Source organism: Pseudophryne corroboree, chromosome 1 (assembly GCF_028390025.1).
Source record: "Pseudophryne corroboree isolate aPseCor3 chromosome 1, aPseCor3.hap2, whole genome shotgun sequence".
Taxonomy (NCBI): Eukaryota; Metazoa; Chordata; class Amphibia; order Anura; family Myobatrachidae; genus Pseudophryne; species Pseudophryne corroboree.
The window spans coordinates 172,924,875-172,945,450 of NC_086444.1; the positions used below are offsets into that span (position 1 = coordinate 172,924,875).

Genomic DNA, 20,576 nt, shown 5'->3' on the forward strand with positions numbered 1-20,576 from the left:
CAGATTATGTTTTCCAGGTCACCTAGCAGGTGAACAGGTGTATTAATTACTCACTGACACATTTTAACCACTTAACTGGCATGGTCAGATCACATGCGACAGCACCATTGCGTCCCCCAGTTTTTGAGGAGGAAATCTGTTCTAAAGATGTGCATAATATAAAATAAAATACTTTTTAAAACTATATTAAAAAGGAGATTTATGGCAAGTACTTACCCTTGTTAAATCTCTTTCTGCGAGGTACACTGGATTCCACAGGGAATAACATTGGGGTGTAGAGTAGGATCTTGATCCGGAGGCACCAACAGCTAAAGCTTTGACCTTCTTACCAGGATGCATAGCGCCACCTCCTCTATAACCCTGCCTCCGTGCACAGGAGCTCAGTTTGTTAACCAGTCCAATGCAGTAGCAGGTAAGAGAGACGACGACAACAGTTAGTAGCCACAGACATCACATTCAGCGGCTAAAGCCTTAACTACCCAAAGAAGCCAAGTGGAATCCAGTGTACCTTGCAGAAAGACTTAAAGGTAAGTTCGTACCATAAATCTCCTTTTCTGCAGCGGTGGAATAACATCGGGGATGTCCTAAAGCAGTCCCTCATGGAAGGGGACGCACTGCAGCGGGCACAAGAACCCGGCGTCCAGAGGAAGCATCCTGGGAGGCGGAAGTATCGAAGGCATAGAACCTTATGAACGTGTTCACTGAGGACCACGTAGCCGCCTTGCACAATTGTTCCAGGGTCGCACCACGGTGGGCTGCCCAAGATGGTCCAACAGACTGAATAGAACGGGCTCTGATAGTAACAGGAGCTGGAAGACCAGCCTGTACGTAAGCTTGTGCAATCACCATTCTAATCCATCTGGCCAGGGTCTGCTTATTTGCAGGCCAGCCACGTTTGTGAAAACCGAACAGTACAAAGAGAGAATCAGACTTTCGAATGGAGGCAGTTCTCTTCACACAGATACAGAGAGCCTGTACCACATCCAAAGACCGCTCTTTGGAAGACAAATCGGGAGAGTTAAGGGCCGGAACCACAATCTCTTGGTTAAGGTGGAACGAAGACACCACCTTAGGAAGATAACCAGGGCGCGTTCAAAGAACTGCCCGGTCATGGTAAAAAATCAGAAAGGGAGACCTAAAGGACAAGACACCCAAGTCTGAAACCAGTCTAGCTGAAGCAATAGCTAGCAAAAACAAGACCTTAAGGCCACTCAAGAGGTTCAAACGTAGCCTCTTGTAGGGCATTCAGCACAACCGACAAATCCCAAGGAGCCATAGGAGGCACGTAGGGAGGTTGAATCTGTAGAACGCCCTGAGTGAACGTGTGAACACCAGGAAGAGTCGCAATTTTTCTCTGAAATCACACCAATAAAGCAGAAACATGTACCTTGAGGGAGGCCAGACGAAGGCCTGAGCCAAGGCCTCGTTGCTGAAAGGCCAAAAGATTGGCAGTACTGAACTTGAATGCATCGCAATTCCTATCGACACACCAGGTGAAAATAAGAATTTACTCACCGGTAATTCTATTTCTCGTAGTCCGTAGTGGATGCTGGGGACTCCGTAAGGACCATGGGGAATAGACTGGCTCCGCAGGAGACTGGGCACTCTAAAGAAAGATTCAGTACTATCTGCTGTGCACTGGCTCCTCCCTCTATGCCCCTCCTCCAGACCTCAGTTAAGGAAACTGTGCCCGGAAGAGCTGACATTACAAGGAAAGGATTTTGGAATCCAGGGTAAGACTCATACCAGCCATACCAGCCATACCAGCCATACTCATACCAGCCATACCAGTAAGTGATAAACTTACCCAGTTAACAGTATGAACAACAACTGAGCATCACTCAACCGATGCTACATAACCATAACCCTTTGTTAAGCAATAACTATATACACGTATTGCAGAAAGTCCGCACTTGGGACGGGCGTCCAGCATCCACTACGGACTACGAGAAATAGAATTACCGGTGAGTAAATTCTTATTTTCTCTAACGTCCTAGTGGATGCTGGGGACTCCGTAAGGACCATGGGGATTATACCAAAGCTCCCAAACGGGCGGGAGTGCGCGCATGACTCTGCAGCACCGAATGGGCAAACACCAGGTCCTCCTCAGCCAGGGTATCAAACTTGTAGAATTTTGCAAATGTGTTTGAACCCGACCAAGTAGCAGCTCGGCAAAGCTGTAATGCCGAGACCCCTCGGGCAGCCGCCCAAGAAGAGCCCACCTTCCTTGTGGAATGGGCTTTCACTGATTTTGGATGCGGCAATCCAGCCGCAGAATGAGCCTGCTGAATCGTGTTACAGATCCAGCGAGCAATGGTTTGCTTTGAAGCAGGAGCACCCAGCTTGTTGCATACAGGATAAACAGCGAGTCAGTTTTCCCGACTCCAGCCGTCCTGGCAACATAGATCTTCAAAGCCCTGACTACATCAAGCAACTTGGAATCCTCCAAGTCACGAGTAGCCGCAGGCACCACAATGGGTTGGTTCAAATGAAAAGATGACACCACCTTTGGCAGAAACTGCGGACGAGTCCGCAATTCTGCCCTGTCCATATGGAAAACCAGATAGGGGCTTTTACATGACAAAGCCGCCAATTCAGACACACGCCTAGCTGAAGCCAAGGCCAACAGCATGACCACTTTACACGTGAGATACTTTGGCTCCACTGTCTTCAGTGGCTCAAACCAGTGGGATTTCAGGAAACCCAAGACCACGTTAAGATCCCAAGGTGCCACTGGTGGCACAAAAGGAGGCTGAATATGCAGCACTCCCTTAACAAACGTCTGAACCTCAGGCAGTGAAGCCAGTTTTTTGAAAGAAAATGGATAGGGCCGAAATCTGGACCTTTATGGACCCTAATTTTAGGCCCATAGTCACACCTGACTGTAGGAAGTGCAGGAATCGACCCAGCTGGAATTCCTCTGTAGGGGCCTTCCTGGCCTCACACCAAGCAACATATTTTCGCCATATACGGTGATAATGTTTTGCTGTCACGTCCTTCCTAGCCTTTATCAGCGTAGGAATAACTGCATCCGGAATGACCTTTTCTGCTAGGATCCGGCGTTCAACCGCCATGCCGTCAAACGCAGCAAGTCTTGGAACAGACAGGGCCCCTGTTGCAACAGGTCCTGTCTGAGAGGCAGAGGCCATGGGTCCTCTGTGAGCATTTCTTGCAGTTCCGGGTACCAAGTCCTTCTTGGCCAATCCGGAACAATGAGTATTGTTCTCACTCCTCTTTTTCTTACGATTCTCAGTACCCTGGGTATGAGAGGAAGAGGAGGAAACACATAGACCGACTGGAATACCCACGGTGTCACCAGTGCGTCCACAGCTATCGCCTGAGGGTCTCTTGACCTGGCGCAATACCTCTTTAATTTTTTGTTGAGGCGGGACGCCATCATGTCCACCTGTGGCAGTTCCCATAGATTTACAATCTGCGTGAAGACTTCTTGATGAAGTCCCCACTCTCCCGGGTGGAGGTCGTGTCTGCTGAGGAAGTCTGCTTCCCAGTTGTCCACTCCCGGAATGAACACTGCTGACAGTGCTTGCACGTGATTCTCCGCCCAACAAAGAATCCTGGTGGCTTCCACCATTGCCACCCTGCTTCTTGTGCCGCCCTGGCGGTTTACATGAGCGACTGCCGTGATGTTGTCTGACTGAATCAGCACTGGTTGGTCTCGAAGCAGAGGCTCCGCTTGACTCAGGGCGTTGTATATGACCCGTAGCTCCAGGATATTTATGTGCAGACAAGTCTCCTGACTTGACCACAGCCCTTGGAAGTTTCTTCCTTGAGTGACTGCCCCCCACCCTCGGAGGCTTGCATCCGTGGTCACCAGGACCCAGTCCTGTATGCCGAATCTGCAGCCCTCGAGGAGGTGAGCACCTTGTAGCCACCACAGAAGAAGAGACACCCTGGCCCTGGGGGACAGGGTGATCATCCGATGCATCTGAAGATGCGATCCGGACCACTTGTCCAGCAGATCCCACTGAAAGATCCTCGCATGGAACCTGCCGAAGGGAATGGCTTCGTATGACGCCACCATCTTTCCCAGGACTCGTGTGCAGTGATGCACCGACACCTGTTTTGGCTTTAGGAGGTCTCTGACCAGAGTCACGAGCTCCTGAGCCTTCTCCTCCGGGAGAAACACCTTCTTCTGGTCTGTGTCCAGAATCATGCCCAGGCAGGAGGCAGCCGCGACTTTGGAATGTTCAGAATCCAGCCGTGCTGACGCAACACTTCCCGAGAGTGTGCTACGCTGATCAGCAACTGCTCCCTGGACCTCGCCTTTATGAGGAGATCGTCCAAGTATGGGATAATTGTAACCCCTTGCTTCCGAAGGAGCACCATCATTTCCGCCATCACCTTGGTAAAAACGCTCGGTGCCGTGACAGGCCAAACGGCAACGTCTGGAATTGGTAATGACAGTCCCGTACCACAAACCTGAGGTACTCCTGATGAGGCGGATAAATGGGGACATGCAAGTAAGCATCCATGATGTCCAGAGACACCATAAAATCCCCCTCTTCCAGGCTTGCAATGACCGCTCTGAGCGATTCCATTTTGAACTTGAATTTCTTCAGATAAATGTTCAGGGATTTTAAATTTAAAATGGGTCTGACCGAACCGTCCGGTTTCGGTACCACAAACATAGTGGAATAGTAGCCCCTTCCCCGTTGAAGAGGGGGGAACCTCTACCACCACCTGCTGGAGAAAAAGTTTGTGAATTGCCGCCAACACTATCTCCCTTTCCATGGGGGAAGTTGGTAAGGCCGATTTTAGGTAACGGTGAGGGGGCGTATCCCCTGTCCATTGCCGAGTCCATAAGACCCTTCTGGCAGAAATGGACATTGCGTTTACTCTAGAGCCCAGCAGGCAAATGTCCCTCTGGGCATCCCGCATATATAGGACCGCGTCCTTGATATGTGCCAGGGTCAGTAGAACAGTGTCCCTGTCCAGGTTATCTATCTCCTCAGAGTATCCGTCCATGCAGCTACCGCACTACACATCCAGGCCAAAGCAATTGCTGGTCTCAGCAGTGTGCCAGAATGTGTATAAACAGACTTCAGGATAGCTTCCTGCTTTCTATCCGCAGGATCCTTTAGGGCGGCCGTATCCTGAGACGGCAGGGCCACCTTCTTAGACAAGCGTGTCAACGCCTTGTCTACCCTAGGGGAGGATTCCCAGCGTAACCTGTCTGTTGGCGGGAAAGGATACGCCATAAGTAATCTCTTGGAAATTATCACCTTCCTGTCAGGGGAATCCCACGCTTTTTCACATAATTCATTTAATTCATGTGAAGGGGGAAGTGTCACTTCATGCTTTTTTTCCCCATACATATAAACCCTCTTGTCAGGGACAGGATTTTCCTCAGAAATGTGTAATACATCCTTCATTGCTACAATCATGTAGCGGATGGCTTTAGTCATTTTAGGCTGCAACTTTGCCTCATCGTCATCGACACTGGAGTCAGATTCCGTGTCGACATCTGTGTCAACTATCTGGGATAGTGTGCGCTTTTGAGACCCTGAGGGCTCTGCGCTGTAGGATCAGGCATGGGTTGAGACCCTGACTGTCCCAAGGTTACAGTTTTATCCAATCTGTTATGCAAGGAGTTTACATTATCATTTAACACCTTCCACATATCCATCCAATCAGGTGTCTGCACCGTCGGCGACACCACACTCAGCTGCACTTGTTCTGCCTCCACGTATACTTCCTCATCAAACATGTCGACACAGGCGTACCGACACACAGCACACACACAGGGAATGCTCTGAGGACAGGACCCCACAAAGGCTTTTGGGGAGACAGAGAGAGAGTATGCCAGCACACACCCCAGCACTATATAACCCAGGGATTACACTGTACCTTAGTGTTTACCCCGTAGCTGCTGTTAAATATATCTCTGCGCCTAAATTTATGTGCCCCCCCTCTCTTTTTTACCCTATATTGCACCTGTATACTGCAGGGGAGAGCCTGGGGAGCGTCCTTCCAGCGGAGCTGTGAAGAAAAAATGGCGCTGGTGTGCCGAGGAAGAAGGCCCCGCCCCCTCAGCGGCGGGCTTCTGTCCCGCTTTAATGTGTAAAAAATGGCGGGGGCTCGGGCATATATACAGTCCCAGACTGTATATATGTCTATTTTTGCCAAAAAGGTAATTAATTGCTGCCCAGGGCGCCCCCCCCTGCACCCTACAGTGACCGGAGTGTGCGGTGTGCTGTGGGAGCAATGGCGCACAGCTGCAGTGCTGTGCGCTACCTTAAGTGAAGACAGGAGTCTTCAGCCGCCGATTTCGATGTCTTCATGCTTCTGCTGCTTCTGTACTTCTGGCTCTGCGAGGGGGACGGCGGCGCGGCTCCGGGAACGGACGATCAAGGTTAGGTACCTGTGTTCGATCCCTCTGGAGCTAATGGTGTCCAGTAGCCTAAGAAGCGCTACCTAGCTGCCGTGAGTAGGTTTGCTTCTCTCCCCTCAGTCCCTCGTAGCATTGAGTCTGTTGCCAGCAGAAGCTCTCTGAAAATAAAAAACCTGACAAAACACTTTCTTTTCTAGCAAGCTCAGGAGAGCCCACTAGGAGCACCCAGCTCTGGCCGGGCACAGATTCTAACTGAGGTCTGGAGGAGGGGCATAGAGGGAGGAGGCAGTGCACACCAGATAGTACTGAATCTTTCTTTAGAGTGCCCAGTCTCCTGCGGAGCCCGTCTATTCCCCATGGTCCTTACGGAGTCCCCAGCATCCACTAGGATGTTAGAGAAATAGGAATTCCAGACCCTATGATAAATCCAAGCAGAAGCTGGTTTACAGGCCTTCAAGATCGTTTGAATAACCGCCTCAGAAAAACCTTTGGCCCTCAGGATGGAAACTTCAAGAGCCACGCCGTCAAAGCCAGTCGGGCCAAGTCCTGGTAGACCCCGAACGAGGTGGTCTGGGCACTGTGGATGTAGAAGAGGACGCTCTAACGAGAGACCCTGGAGGTCTGAGAACCAATGCCGTCTAGGCCACGCAGGAGCGATCAGAAGTAGGATTTCTCCTTCTGCGCAGGGTAATAAGGAAGTTCAAGCAAGGAGCGACACCGGAGGGAACACGTACTGCAGCTGAAAGTTCCATGGAATTGCCACGAACGCTGCTCGAGGATCCCTTGTCCTTGCTCCAAACACCGGAACCTTGTTGTTGTGTCGAGACGCCATCAGGTCTACATCTGGTTGGCCCCACTGGTCCACTAGGAGTTGAAGTACTTCTGGATAAAGGTTCCACTCTCCGGCATGTACGTCCTGACGACTGAGGAAGTCCGCTACCCAGTTGAAGACTCCCGGAATGAACACTGCCGATATGTCTGGCAGACGGCGTTCCGCCCATTGAAGAATCTTTGACACTTCCATCATTGCCATGTGGCTTCGAGTGCTGCCTTGATGATTTATGTACGCCACCGTGGTGGCGTTGTCTGACTGTACCTGAACAGGACTGTTCCGTACCAGAGGCAGGGCGAGTGTCAGCGCATTGAACATCGCCCGCAGTTCCAGAATATTTATCGAGAGGAGAGACTCCTCCCAGGTCCAACGACCCTGGAGGGAGTGCTGCTCCAACACCGCTCCCCAACCCCTCAGACTGGCACCGGTCATCAGAAGGACCCAGTTGGAGATCCAGAAGGGACGGCCCCTGCTCAGCTGCTGGTCCTGGAGCCACCAGGTCAGTGACAGATGGACCCCTGGAGACAAAGAGATCATTTGAGACCTGATCTGGTGAGGCAGGCCGTCCCACTTGGCAAGGACCAAGTTTCTGTAGAGGGCGGGAATGAAATTGAGCATACTCTACCATGTCGAAAGCCGAAACCATGAGGCCCAGTACTTGCATCGCCGAGTGTACCGACACTCGTGGACGAGACAGGAAGCATCGTATTCTGTCCTGAAGGTTCAGGACTTTCTCCTGGGACAAAAACAACCGCTGGTTGTGAGTGTCCAACATGCCCTGAGCAGGGACCAGGGATGATTTCTTCCAGTTGATGAGCCACCCGTGGGCTAGCAGAAACTGGACCGTCAGTTCCAGATGACAGAGGAGAACTTCTGGCGAGCCGACCAGGATCAGCAAGTCGTCCAGATACGACAGGATCCCAATACCCTGACGGTGTAGTACAGCCGTCATCACCGCCATGACTTTGGTGAAGATTCATGGAGCTGTTGCCAGTCCAAAGGGCAAGGCCCGGAATTGATAATGGAGGTTGCCAATAGCAAACCGCAGGTATTGTTGGTGTGACATGGTAATAGGAATATGCAGGTAAGCATCCTGTATATCCAGGGATACCATATAATCCTCTGGCTCCAAAGCCAGAACAATAGAGCGCAGAGTCTCCATAAGGAATTTGGATACCTGCATCAATTTGTTCAAAGAGTTGAGGTTGAGAATGGGCCGCGAGGACCCATTCGGCTTCAGGACTAGGAACAGCGTGGAATAGTACCCCCTGCTCCTCTGAGACAGGGGCACCGGTACTACCACTCCTGTGTCCAGGATGGATCGTACCACCACTTGCAGAGCGTTTGCCTTTGTCAGATCTGACGACTTCCCGTACCCAGGCGTCCGACCCTTCGCTTTCCCTGGAGGCCTGTAGGGACGAAAGGAAGTACTTTTAGCCTTTGACGTTGTAGAAGCAGTACTAGGTAGACATGCAGTCTTCGCAGAGGCCAGGTCAGCCATAATTTTGATGAGATCTTCCCGAAACAAAATGTTTCCCTTAAACGGGAGAACCTCCAGAGTTTTTTTTAGAGTCCATGTCCACAGACCAGGACCGTAACCAGAGAATCAGACGAGCCAGAATGGACGTAGTAACCGCTTTGGCTGCCACGACACCAGCATCTGAGGCCGCCTCCTGAATGTATTGAGAAGCCGTAACAATATAGGAGAGGCATTGTTTCACATTGTCAGGAAAGTTGGACAGTAGTTCCTCCTCCACCTCCTGAACCCAGGCCGTAATGGCCTCGGCAGCCCATGAGGCCGCAATAGTGGCTTCAAGCAGCCCTCAACACGTTTATCCATCGGTTCCTTCAGAGAAGTGACGGTAATGACTGGCAGAGCAGAGGATTCCACCATCCGTGTGACATGTGAGTCCACTGGAGGCGGTGTTTCCCAATTTTTAGCCAGCTCTGCAGAGAGAGGATAGGGAGCAAGCATCTTCTTATGAGGTGTAATTTTTTCCCCTGGATTTTAGCAGGATTCCTGATGTATGTCCACTAGGTGGTCAGAATGAGGTAAAACCAGTCTGGTCACCTTCTGACGCTTGAACCGATCAGGTTTCTTAGAAGCATCCTGAGGATCAGTATCGTCAGTGATCTGAAGAATCAGCCTGATGGCCTCCAGGAGATCAGGCACATCCACTTGAGAAACCGATTCCCCATCAGAAACATCTGTATCAGTGTCTGCGGGATCAGTATATGCGCCGTCTTCGTCAGAAGATGTATCCAGCGCAGGAGTGGATTGAGAGGAAACAAGGGCCCACTTAGAGGGCCCCTTGGCCTTAATCGGGTGAAGGTCAGTTTTCTGTTTTGCCATAGTCTGCTTGAAATTGCTGTAACTGAGACGACAAAGCATCTGCCCACAGTGGGTTAATGGTAGGGACAAAATGTGGCTGCAGAGGCACAGGTGATCCCATAGGGGGTGTGCTATTAGCCACCAGCTTACTCAGCAAGGCAGAGAAAGTAGCCCAAGGTGGGTCCTGATGGGCCCCCGTTGCTACAATCTGACTGGGGGGCAAGGAACCCCCAAGCACTGGACACCTCGGCTGCAATATTATCCTTTAATGGGTCCGTAACAACAACACCACGCACTGAGGGATCGGTCCCCGAACAGTCACCCTGCGTAGCTGACATGATGTGGAGGCTATACCCAGAGCAACACAGTACAAGAAATGCAGAAAGTAATACCCCACAAGATTCCCTGTGCAATGTAGAACACAAACAGAGGATCCAAGGGGTATGCTGTGACTGGAACACACAGGGAAAAATACTATGTCAGTATATCCTGTGAAACGCTTATATTACACTAAAAACCCTGACGCACTTAGCCCCCCAGGGTATAGAATATAGGAATAGCAGTAGGAGTGGGATACACGGAAGATATATATCACACAGCAGCTATATGCACACACGCAGTCATATGTACAATGCAGAAATAATGACAAGCAATAAACTGCACTGGACTAGCCATACTAAGTATTAACCAGTAAAGCTATATATATTTCTAGAGATATAACAATGCACAGTAAAGACTGGATGTGTATCACAGGGGAACTTGTACAAAATAACCCTGACACAATGCACTATTTCTTAACTAACACTGCCAAAATGCATGTAGAATACTTAAGTGTCCTGTAAATGCACAGTGCTGAATAACAGGTGGTTTTACAGAGGAGGATTTGCCCATGCAGTCCCAGAACCACTTCAGCATGTATTTATGGTGCCAAGCTGCAGCAGGGAGTGAGGGAGAGAGAGTGTATGCAGCTCCAGGGCAGGAACACTTATGTAAAATGACGCCCGAAGCTGTGGGGAGGTGCTGCAGGCCGGAGCACATTACCCTTGCTGGGCTTCCACCACCAGGTACTGCGGGCTGTATAAAATGGGTTAATACCCGACCTGTGCCCTGCCCTGGTGGTCTAGTGGGGTCCCTGTACTAACACAGTCCATGTCAGCACGCGCGGCCCGCCTCCTAGAGACCGCACCGGATCACGGTTTGCGGAGGGTCCCTCCTGGGGGACCCTCTTACCTCCTCCCTGTACGCAGCCACGCGATCCTGGAGAGCTGCAGCGAAATGTGCGTGCGCCTGACAGAAACCGCAGCCTCCGCCACAAGTACCCGGCAACCAGGGTGCGGGAGTATGCGGCGCCGCTGGGGGAGGTGATGGAGCAGCAGCCAACAATGTCAAACTGACATCCAACACTGGCTGCTACCCTTGAAGTCTTCTTTCTTCAAAGAAGCAGCTCTTTTCAGGGCTGCCAGGAGGATCCCTGCTGTTGAGATGTCTGCTAGTGCAGACACCAACTACAAACGGAGCTCCTGTGCATGGAGGTGGGGTTATAGAGGAGGCGGCGCTATGCATCCTGGGAAGAAGGTCAAAGCTTTAGCTGTTGGTGCCTCCGGATCAAGATCCTACTCTACACCCTGATGTTATTCCCCGGGAATACAGTGTACCCCGCTGCAGAAATAAAAGTAAACAATGTTAAGAATAGTTAATAGGGTAAAACAGTTACCGTATATACTCGAGTATAAGTCGACCCGAATATAAGCCGGGGCACCTAATTTTACCACAAAAACCTGGGAAAACTTATTGACTCGAGTATAAGCCTAGGGTGGGAAATGCAGCTCTAGTCGTACACAGCCCTCATACTGCCAGATATACCCCCACAGTGCCAGATATGCCCTCATGCTGCCAGATATGCCCCACAGTGCCAGATATGCCCTCATGCTGCCAGATATGCCCCACAGTGCCAGATATGCCCTCATGCTTCCAGATATGCTCCACAGTGCCAGATATGTCCCACAGTGCCAGATATGCCCTCATGCTGCCAGATATGCCCCACAGTGCCAGTTACTTACCCTCCGTCGCTCCCGCGCTGTCTTCTAAAGGAGGGACACGGAGGGCACAGCACGCGCCTCTCCTGTGTCCCTCCTGCGTCTCCGGCGTGTGTGTGTGTGTGTGCGCTAAAGGAAGTGCCGGTTCGTGCACTTCCTTTAACACACGCACGCCGCCGGAGATGCAGGAGGGACAAAGGAGAGCCGCGCGCTGTGCCCTCCGTGTCCCTCCTAAATACTGACTCGAGTATAAGCCGAAGGGGCTTTTTCAGCACAAAAAAGAGTGCTGAGAAAGTCGGCTTATACTCGAGTATATACGGTAAGTGCTTAAAAGATCAGCAGGTGGAGCTAATTATTTCATTTGCGACTATTTATCAAGCCTTGGAGAGTGATAAATTGCACGGTTATAAAGTACTAGCCAATCAGCTCCTAACTGCCATGTTACAGGCTATATTTGAAAAATGACAGTTAAGCCCCCATACAATACTGCAACTTGGATCCGACTTGTGCCTCAGACGATTTCCCTTGAACTCCCCCAGCAGCACCCCGGGAGTGCTTCCATCCGATTTGGTACATTTTTTTTTACAAGCGATTTATCAAGCAGCAACAAATCGCATGCGATTTATCGCAGTGCATACACCTATAGCACATCCAACCTCCGACTCAGCCCCTATGCGCACGGAACCGCGCATCGGATTGGATCAGATGTCAAACACCTGCGATTTGCCCACTTTTCATCAGATTTCTCAGCACGATGCGTCTGAATCGGATGAAGAGAGGCTAAATCGCACTAGGAGCTGGTTGGTTGTTACTATATCACTGTGCAGTTTATCACTCTCCAAAGCTGGATAAATCTGGGCCTCAGTGAGGAGACCTGGAAAACATGAACTGTTTGGTAGTACTGACGACCGAGTTTGAGAACTTGTGCTATAACGCATATGGGACATGAATGTAAAATACTAGGAAACAAAGCTTTACATTTGATCTGTTGTGAGGTCAATACCATAAAATATAACATCTGTTTGGAGAGGAGTGATGTCCCTTGGCACATGACTCATTAAGTAAGTTTCATAATTAAATGTAGAACTGACAATGAAGGTGGGACATGAGGATGACCACATAAAAGCAAATTGCTATGTCTGAAATTTAAACCTGTGCATTGTAAATTAATAAAGTATCACCTTCTGTAATGTAAAAAAATATATAATATTAAAAGTCACCTTGAGTTCAATGAACTGTATAGAGCACGAAGCCTTAAAAACTTTTCATTAACTTTTAAACTGCAAACGCAATTTGTCATTGGCTGCAGAATACTACAGGACTGGCACATATCTAGCACACCCATACAGTGAGATAATTATGTATTCAAGCAACATAAAAGCTTTTCGTTCAGCAATAATAAAACATTGTAATCTTCACCTGTTCTACACCAAAGACTCTATAGGCTTAAAGCAGCCTTCTGACCTCCTAATACAAACATAGGCCCTAGGAAATACATCTGACTTGTGCACAGCGATAGCCTTAACAAATAGTGTCAAAGCATGCCAATTACTTATCAGAGGTTTATTTAATCAGCATATACGTACTACTCATCTGGTCGATAAGGTGGAGGACTTTCAAATGGCCTGGAAGACATTTCTGAATGCAGGAAGTCAGAGGAGGAACCTGAAGTACAGAAAAAGAAGAGAACAGAAATACATTTTAAATCAGCAGCATGGAAACTTGGAATATACTAATTAAATGGATACACAAATTGCATGCTCAGTATGAGCACAGACCTGAACATTTCCTTATGGGAAAAAAACAAAAAACAAAAACACAGGAAACAAAGCAGAGCATTATTATGGGATAATCATAGTCACTGCATGGCTATGTCCAAATGGCCTCTGACAATGGACTTACTATGGAGGAAACTCATTGGGGCATGCTTCATAGCAATTAACCTCCATGAAGGTACTAGTATAACAACTGCTTTGTGACTATACAGCACAGCTATGGTCACAAATTACATATACTTCATAAGATCCTTGTGACTTAGAAAATTTTACAAATGATATACTATACAGTCATACCGAAAGTAATATATTGAAAATCTTGAAAATCGGTATGCAGGCTTCCGTGCATTGGCCAATCCACCAACTAAACCCCCATCATTTATTTATTGAATTGTTGAGGATAAGTGAGTTTACTTTGGTGAGTGCTGGGTTCTTTGTTTGTATTTATTAGAGCGATGTGGTCATGGGCTACATGCACCCCGCCCTGTGAGTGGTAAGTGCAGCTGTGTACCCCGCTTTTGTGGTGGAGAGTGCTGTGTTACATGCACCCCACCCTGTGAGTGGTAAGTGCATAGCTGTGCCCCGCTTCTGGTGTGGTGAGTGCTGTGGTTTTTTCTCTGTGTGTATACGATGGGGTTAATCTATGGTTAGCTCTTATTAACCGTGGCCACTAGCTTTCTCATGCACCCCTGTGTGGACTTTATTATCCTGAACCTGTCTCAGCTGTTCCTTAACAATCATCTTTGAGCCAGTGCAATAGGTGACTAGTGTGCCTTTAAAAGCCATAAAGTCTGTGGCAGGTACACATTAAATCTAGCAGGCAGATGATATGTGTAACAGCAGTGAAGTGGTCAGGTTTTAAGACTCTGTGATAGTGTAGGACCTGCATGAAGGTGGGGTACCTTGAAAATCGGTATGCAGTCTTCCGTGCATTGGCCAATCCACCAACTAAACCCCCATCATTTATTTATTGAATTGTTGAGGATAAGTGAGTTTACTTTGGTGAGTGCTGGGTTCTTTGTTTGTATAATATATATATATATATATATATATATATATATATATATATATATATATATATATATATATATATATATATATATATATATATATATATATAATAAGAATTTACTTACCGATAATTCTATTTCTCATAGTCCGTAGTGGATGCTGGGGACTCCGTAAGGACCATGGGGAATAGCGGCTCCGCAGGAGACTGGGCACATCTAAAGAAAGCTTTAGGACTATCTGGTGTGCACTGGCTCCTCCCCCTATGACCCTCCTCCAAGCCTCAGTTAGGATACTGTGCCCGGACGAGCGTACACAATAAGGAAGGATTTTGAATCCCGGGTAAGACTCAAACCAGCCACACCAATCACACCGTATAACCTGTGATCTGAACCCAGTTAACAGCATGATAACAGAGGAGCCTCTGAAAGATGGCTCACAACAATAATAACCCGATTTTTGTAACAATAACTATGTACAAGTATTGCAGACAATCCGCACTTGGGATGAGCGCCCAGCATCCACTACGGACTATGAGAAATAGAATTATCGGTAAGTAAATTCTTATTTTCTCTAACGTCCTAAGTGGATGCTGGGGACTCCGTAAGGACCATGGGGATTATACCAAAGCTCCCAAACGGGCGGGAGAGTGCGGATGACTCTGCAGCACCAAATGAGAGAACTCCAGGTCCTCCTCAGCCAGGATATCAATTTTGTATAATTTTACAAACGCATTTGCTCCTGACCAAGTAGCTGCTCGGCAAAGTTGTAAAGCCGAGACCCCTCGGGCAGCCGCCCAAGATGAGCCCACCTTCCTTGTGGAGTGGGCATTTACAGATTTTTGGCTGTGGCAGGCCTGCCACAGAATGTGCAAGCTGAATTGTACTACAAATCCAACGAGCAATAGTCTGCTTAGAAGCAGGAGCACCCAGCTTGTTGGGTGCATACAGGATAAACAGCGAGTCAGATTTCCTGACTCCAGCCCTCCTGGAAACATATATTTTCAGGGCCCTGACAACGTCTAGCAACTTGGAGTCCTCCAAGTCCCTAGTAGCCGCAGGCACCACCAATAGGTTGGTTCAGGTGAAACGCTGAAACCACCTTAGGGAGAAACTGAGGACGAGTCCTCAATTCCGCCCTGTCCGAATGGAACATCAGATAAGGGCTTTTTTAGGATAAAGCCGCCAATTCTGACACGCGCCTGGCCCAGGCCAGGGCCAACAGCATGACCACTTTCCATGTGAGATATTTTAAGTCCACAGATTTAAGTGGTTCAAACCAATGTGACTTTTGGAACCCAAAACTACATTGAGATCCCAAAGTGCCACTGGAGGCACAAAAGGAGGCTGTATATGCAGTACCCCTTTTACAAACGTCTGAACTTCAGGGACTGAAGCTAGTTCTTTTTGGAAGAAAATTGACAGGGCCGAAATTTGAACCTTAATGGACCCCAATTTCAGGCCCATAGACACTCCTGTTTGCAGGAAATGTAGGAATCGACCCAGTTGAATTTCCACCGTCGGGCCTTACTGGCCTCGCACCACGCAACATATTTTCGCCAATTGCGGTGATAATGTTTTTGCGGTTACATCCTTCTTGGCTTTGATCAGGATAGGGATGACTTCATCCGGAATGCCTTTTTTTTTTTTTCCTTCAGGATCCGGCGTTCAACCGCCATGCCGTCAAACGCAGCCGCGGTAAGTCTTGGAACAGACAGGGTCCTTGCTGGAGCAGGTCCCTTCTTAGAGGTAGAGGCCACGGATCCTCCGTGAGCATCTCTTGAAGTTCCGGTTACCAAATCCTTCTTGGCCAATCCGGAGCCACGAATATAGTGCTTACTCCTCTCCATCTTACCAATCTCAGTACCTTGGGTATGAGAGGCAGAGGAGGGAACACATACCCTGACTGGTACACCCACGGTGTTACCAGAGCGTCTACAGCTATTGCCTGAGGGTCCCTGGACCTGGCGCAATACCTGTCGAGTTTTTCCCAACGGTTTATAATCATGTGGAAGACTTCTGGGTGAAGTCCCCACTCTCCCGGGTGGAGGTCGTGCTGAGGAAGTCTGCTTCCCAGTTGTCCACTCCCGGAATGAATACTGCTGACAGTGCTATCACATGATTTTCCGCCCAGCGAAGAATCCTTGCAGCTTCTGCCATTGCCCTCCTGCTTCTTGTGCCACCCTGTCTGTTTACGTGGGTGACTGCCGTGATGTTGTCCGACTGGATCAACACCGGCTGACCTTGAAGCAGAGGTTGCTAAGCTTAGAGCATTGTAAATGTCCCTTAGCTTCAGGATATTTATGTGAAGTGATGTCTCCAGGCTTGACCATAAGTCCTGGATATTCCTTCCCTGTGTGACTGCTCCCCAGCCTCGCAGGCTGGCATCCGTGGTCACCAGGACCCAGTCCTGAATGCCGAATTTGCGGCCCTCTAGAAGATGAGCACTCTGCAACCACCACAGGAGGGACACCCTTGTCCCTGGTGACAGGGTTATCCGCTGATGCATCTGAAGATGCGACCCGGACCATTTGTCCAGCAGGTCCCACTGGAAAGTTCTTGCGTGGAATCTGCCGAATGGGATTGCTTCGTAGGAAGCCACCATTTTTACCCAGAACCCTTGTGCATTGATGCACTCTTGGTTCGGTTTTAGGAGGTTCCTGACTAGCTCGGATAACTCCCTGGCTTTCTCCTCCGGGAGAAACACCTTCTTTCTGGACTGTGTCCAGGATCATCCCTAGGAACAGAAGACAAGTCGTCGGAACCAGCTGCGATTTTGGAATATTGAGAATCCAATCGTGCTGCCGCAACACTACCTGAGATAGTGCTACACCGATCTCCAGCTGTTCCCTGGATCTTACCCTTATCAGGGAATCGTCCAAGTAAAGGATAACTAAAATTCCCTTCCTTCGAAGGAATATCATCATTTCGGTCATTACTTCAGTAAAGACCCGGGGTGCCGTGGCCCATCCCTACGGCAGCGTCTGAACGGATAGTGACAGTTCTGTACCATAACCTGAGATACCCTTGGTGAGAAGGGTAAATTTTGACATGAAGGTAAGCATCCTTGATGTCCCGAGACTTCATGTAGTCCCCTTCTTCCAGGTTTGCAATCACTGCTCTGAGTGACTCAATTTTGAATTTGAACCTCTGTATGTAAGTGTTCAAAGATTTTAGATTTTAGATTTTAAAATCGGTCTCACCGAGCCGTCTGGCTTCGGTACCACAATAGTGTGGAATAATACCCCGTTCCCTGTTGCAGGAGGGGTACCTTAATTATCACCTGCTGGGAATACAGCTTGTGAATGGCTTCCAAAACTGCCTCCCTGTCAGCGGGAGACGTCGGTAAAACAGACTTTTGGAAACGGCGAGGGGAATATGTCTCGAATTCCAATTTGTACCCCTGAAAATATTACCTGAAGGATCCAGGGGTCTACTTGCGAGTGAGCCCACTGCGCACTGAAATTCATTGAGAACGGGCCCCCACCGTGCCTGAACTTGTAAAGCCCTAGCGACATACTGAGGGCTTTGCAGAGGCAGAAAAGGGTTTCTGTTCCTGGGAACTGGCTAATCTCTGCAGCCATTTTCCTCTCCCTCTGTCACGTGCAGAAAAGAGGAACCCTTTTGTCCGCTTGCCAACCAGGACTGCGCCTGATAATACGGCGTCTTATTTTGAGAGGCGACCAGGGGTACATCCCCTTTTTTTTGTAAGGCAATACTTCCAAATGCCGTTTGGAATCCGCATCACCTGACCATTTTACTGGTAGAATTGGACAACGCACTTATACTTGATGCCAGTCGGCAAACATTCCGCTGTGCATCATGCATTTTTTAATTGCTCTATAGGCAATAATATACTGTCCTTATCTAGGATATCAATATTTCCAGTCAGGGAATCCGACCACGCCAACCCAGCACTGCACATCCAGGCTGAGGCGATTGCTGGTCGCAGTATAACACCAGTATGTGTGTAAATACATTTTAGGATACCCTCCTGCTTTCCATCAGCAGGATCCTTAAGGGCGGCCATCTCAGGAGAGGATAGAGCCCTTGTTCTTACAAGCGTGTGAGCGCCTTATCCCCCCTAGGGGGTGTTTCCCAACGCACCCTAACCTCTGGCGGGAAAAGGTATACTGCCAATAACTTTTTAGAAATTATCAATTGTTATCGGGGGGAAACCCACGCATCATCACACACACCTCATTTTATTTCTCAGATTCAGGAAAACTACAGGAAGTTTTTCCTCACCAAACATAATACCCCTTTTTTTGGTGGTATTCATATTATCAGAAAAGTGTAAACATTTTCCATTGCCTCAATCATGCAATGTGTGGCCCTATTGGAAATCACGGTTGTCTCTTCACCGTCGACACAGGAGTCAGTATCCGTGTCGGCGTCTGTATCTGAGGTAACGGGCGCTTTAGAGCCCCTGTATGAGACGTCTGGACATGCACAAGCTGAGTAGCCGGCTGTCTCATGTCAACCACTGTCTTTAATACAAAGTTGACACTGTCACGCAATTTCAACAGTACATCCCCTCAGGTGTCGACCCCCTAGGGGGTGACAACACTATTACAGACACTCTACTCCGTCTCCACATCATTTTTCTCCTCATACATGTCGACACAAACGTACCGACACACAGCACACACACAGGGAATGCTCTGATAGAGGACAGGACCCCACTAGCCCTTTGGGGAGACAGAGGGAGAGTTTGCCAGCACACACCAGAGCGCTATATATATATACAGGGATAACCTTATATAAGTGTTTTTCCCTTTATAGCTGCTGTATTGTTTATACTGCGCCTAATTTGTGCCCCCCTCTCTTTTTTAACCCCTTTCTGTAGTGTAGTGACTGCAGGGGAGAGCCAGGGAGCTTCCCTCCAACTGAGCTGTGAGGGAAAATGGCGCCAGTGTGCTGAGGAGATAAGGACGCCGAGAAAGGGGCAGAGCCTATCATCCGTTTTTCTGTATGTTTTGGCAGGGGTTAAATGCATCCATATAGCCCAGGAGTTATATGTGATGCATTTATTTTTGCCATATAAGGTTTTTATCGATTTATTGCGTCTCAGGGCGCTGCCCCCCCAGCGCCCTGCACCCTCAGTGACCGGAGTGTGAAGTGTGCTGAGAGCAATGGCGCACAGCTGCGGTGCTGTGCGCTACCTTATCTGAAGACAGGATCGTCTTCTGCCGCCGATTTTCCGGACCTCTTCGCTCTTCTGGCTCTGTAAGGGGGCCGGCGGCGCGGCTCCGGGACCCATCCAGGCTGAACCTGTGATCGTCCCTCTGGAGCTAATGTCCAGTAGCCTAAGAAACCCAATCCACTCTGCACGCAGGTGAGTTCGTTTCTTCTCCCCTTAGTCCCTCGATGCAGTGAGCCTGTTGCCAGCAGGTCTCACTGAAAATAATAAACCTAAACTAAAACTTTCACAAAGAGCTCAGGAGAGCCCCTAGTGTGCACCCTTCTCGTCGGGCACAGAAATCTAACTGAGGCTTGGAGGAGGGTCATAGGGGGAGGAGCCAGTGCACACCAGATAGTCCTAAAGCTTTCTTTAGATGTGCCCAGTCTCCTGCGGAGCCGCTATTCCCCATGGTCCTTACGGAGTCCCCAGCATCCACTTAGGACGTTAGAGAAATATATATATATATATATATATATATATATATATATTTATTTATATTAATATATATATATAATAATATAATATAATAAGATTTTACTCACCGGTAAATCTATTTCTCGTAGTCCCTAGTGGATGCTGGGAACTCCGTAAGGACCATGGGGAATAGACGGGCTCCGCAGGAGACTGGGCACTCTAAAAGAAAGATTAGGTACTATCTGGTGTGCACTGGCTCCTCCCTCTATGCCCCTCCTCCAGACCTCAGTTAGGATACTGTGCCCGGAAGAGCTGACACAATAAGGAAGGATTTTGAATCCCGGGTAAGACTCATACCAGCCACACCAATCACACCGTATAACTCGTGATACTATACCCAGTTAACAGTATGAAATATAACTGAGCCTCTCAACAGATGGCTCAACAATAACCCTTTAGTTAGGCAATAACTATATACAAGTATTGCAGACAATCCGCACTTGAGATGGGCGCCCAGCATCCACTACGGACTACGAGAAATAGATTTACCGTTGAGTAAAATCTTATTTTCTCTGACGTCCTAGTGGATGCTGGGAACTCCGTAAGGACCATGGGGATTATACCAAAGCTCCCAAACGGGCGG

General features: G+C 48.8%; 1 protein-coding gene across 2 annotated transcripts in view; it reads right to left on the minus strand.

Annotated features, from left to right (window-relative positions):
* OCLN (occludin) overlaps window positions 1-20,576 on the minus strand; it is a 134,462-nt gene that overhangs the window by 87,306 nt on the left and 26,580 nt on the right. For both annotated transcript variants that reach the window (XM_063963896.1, XM_063963895.1), the window contains exon 2: window positions 13,139-13,217. In XM_063963896.1, the coding sequence (XP_063819966.1) occupies window positions 13,139-13,188 (50 nt within the window). In that variant the 5' untranslated portion in view covers window positions 13,189-13,217. The remainder of the gene's footprint in view (window positions 1-13,138; window positions 13,218-20,576) is intronic.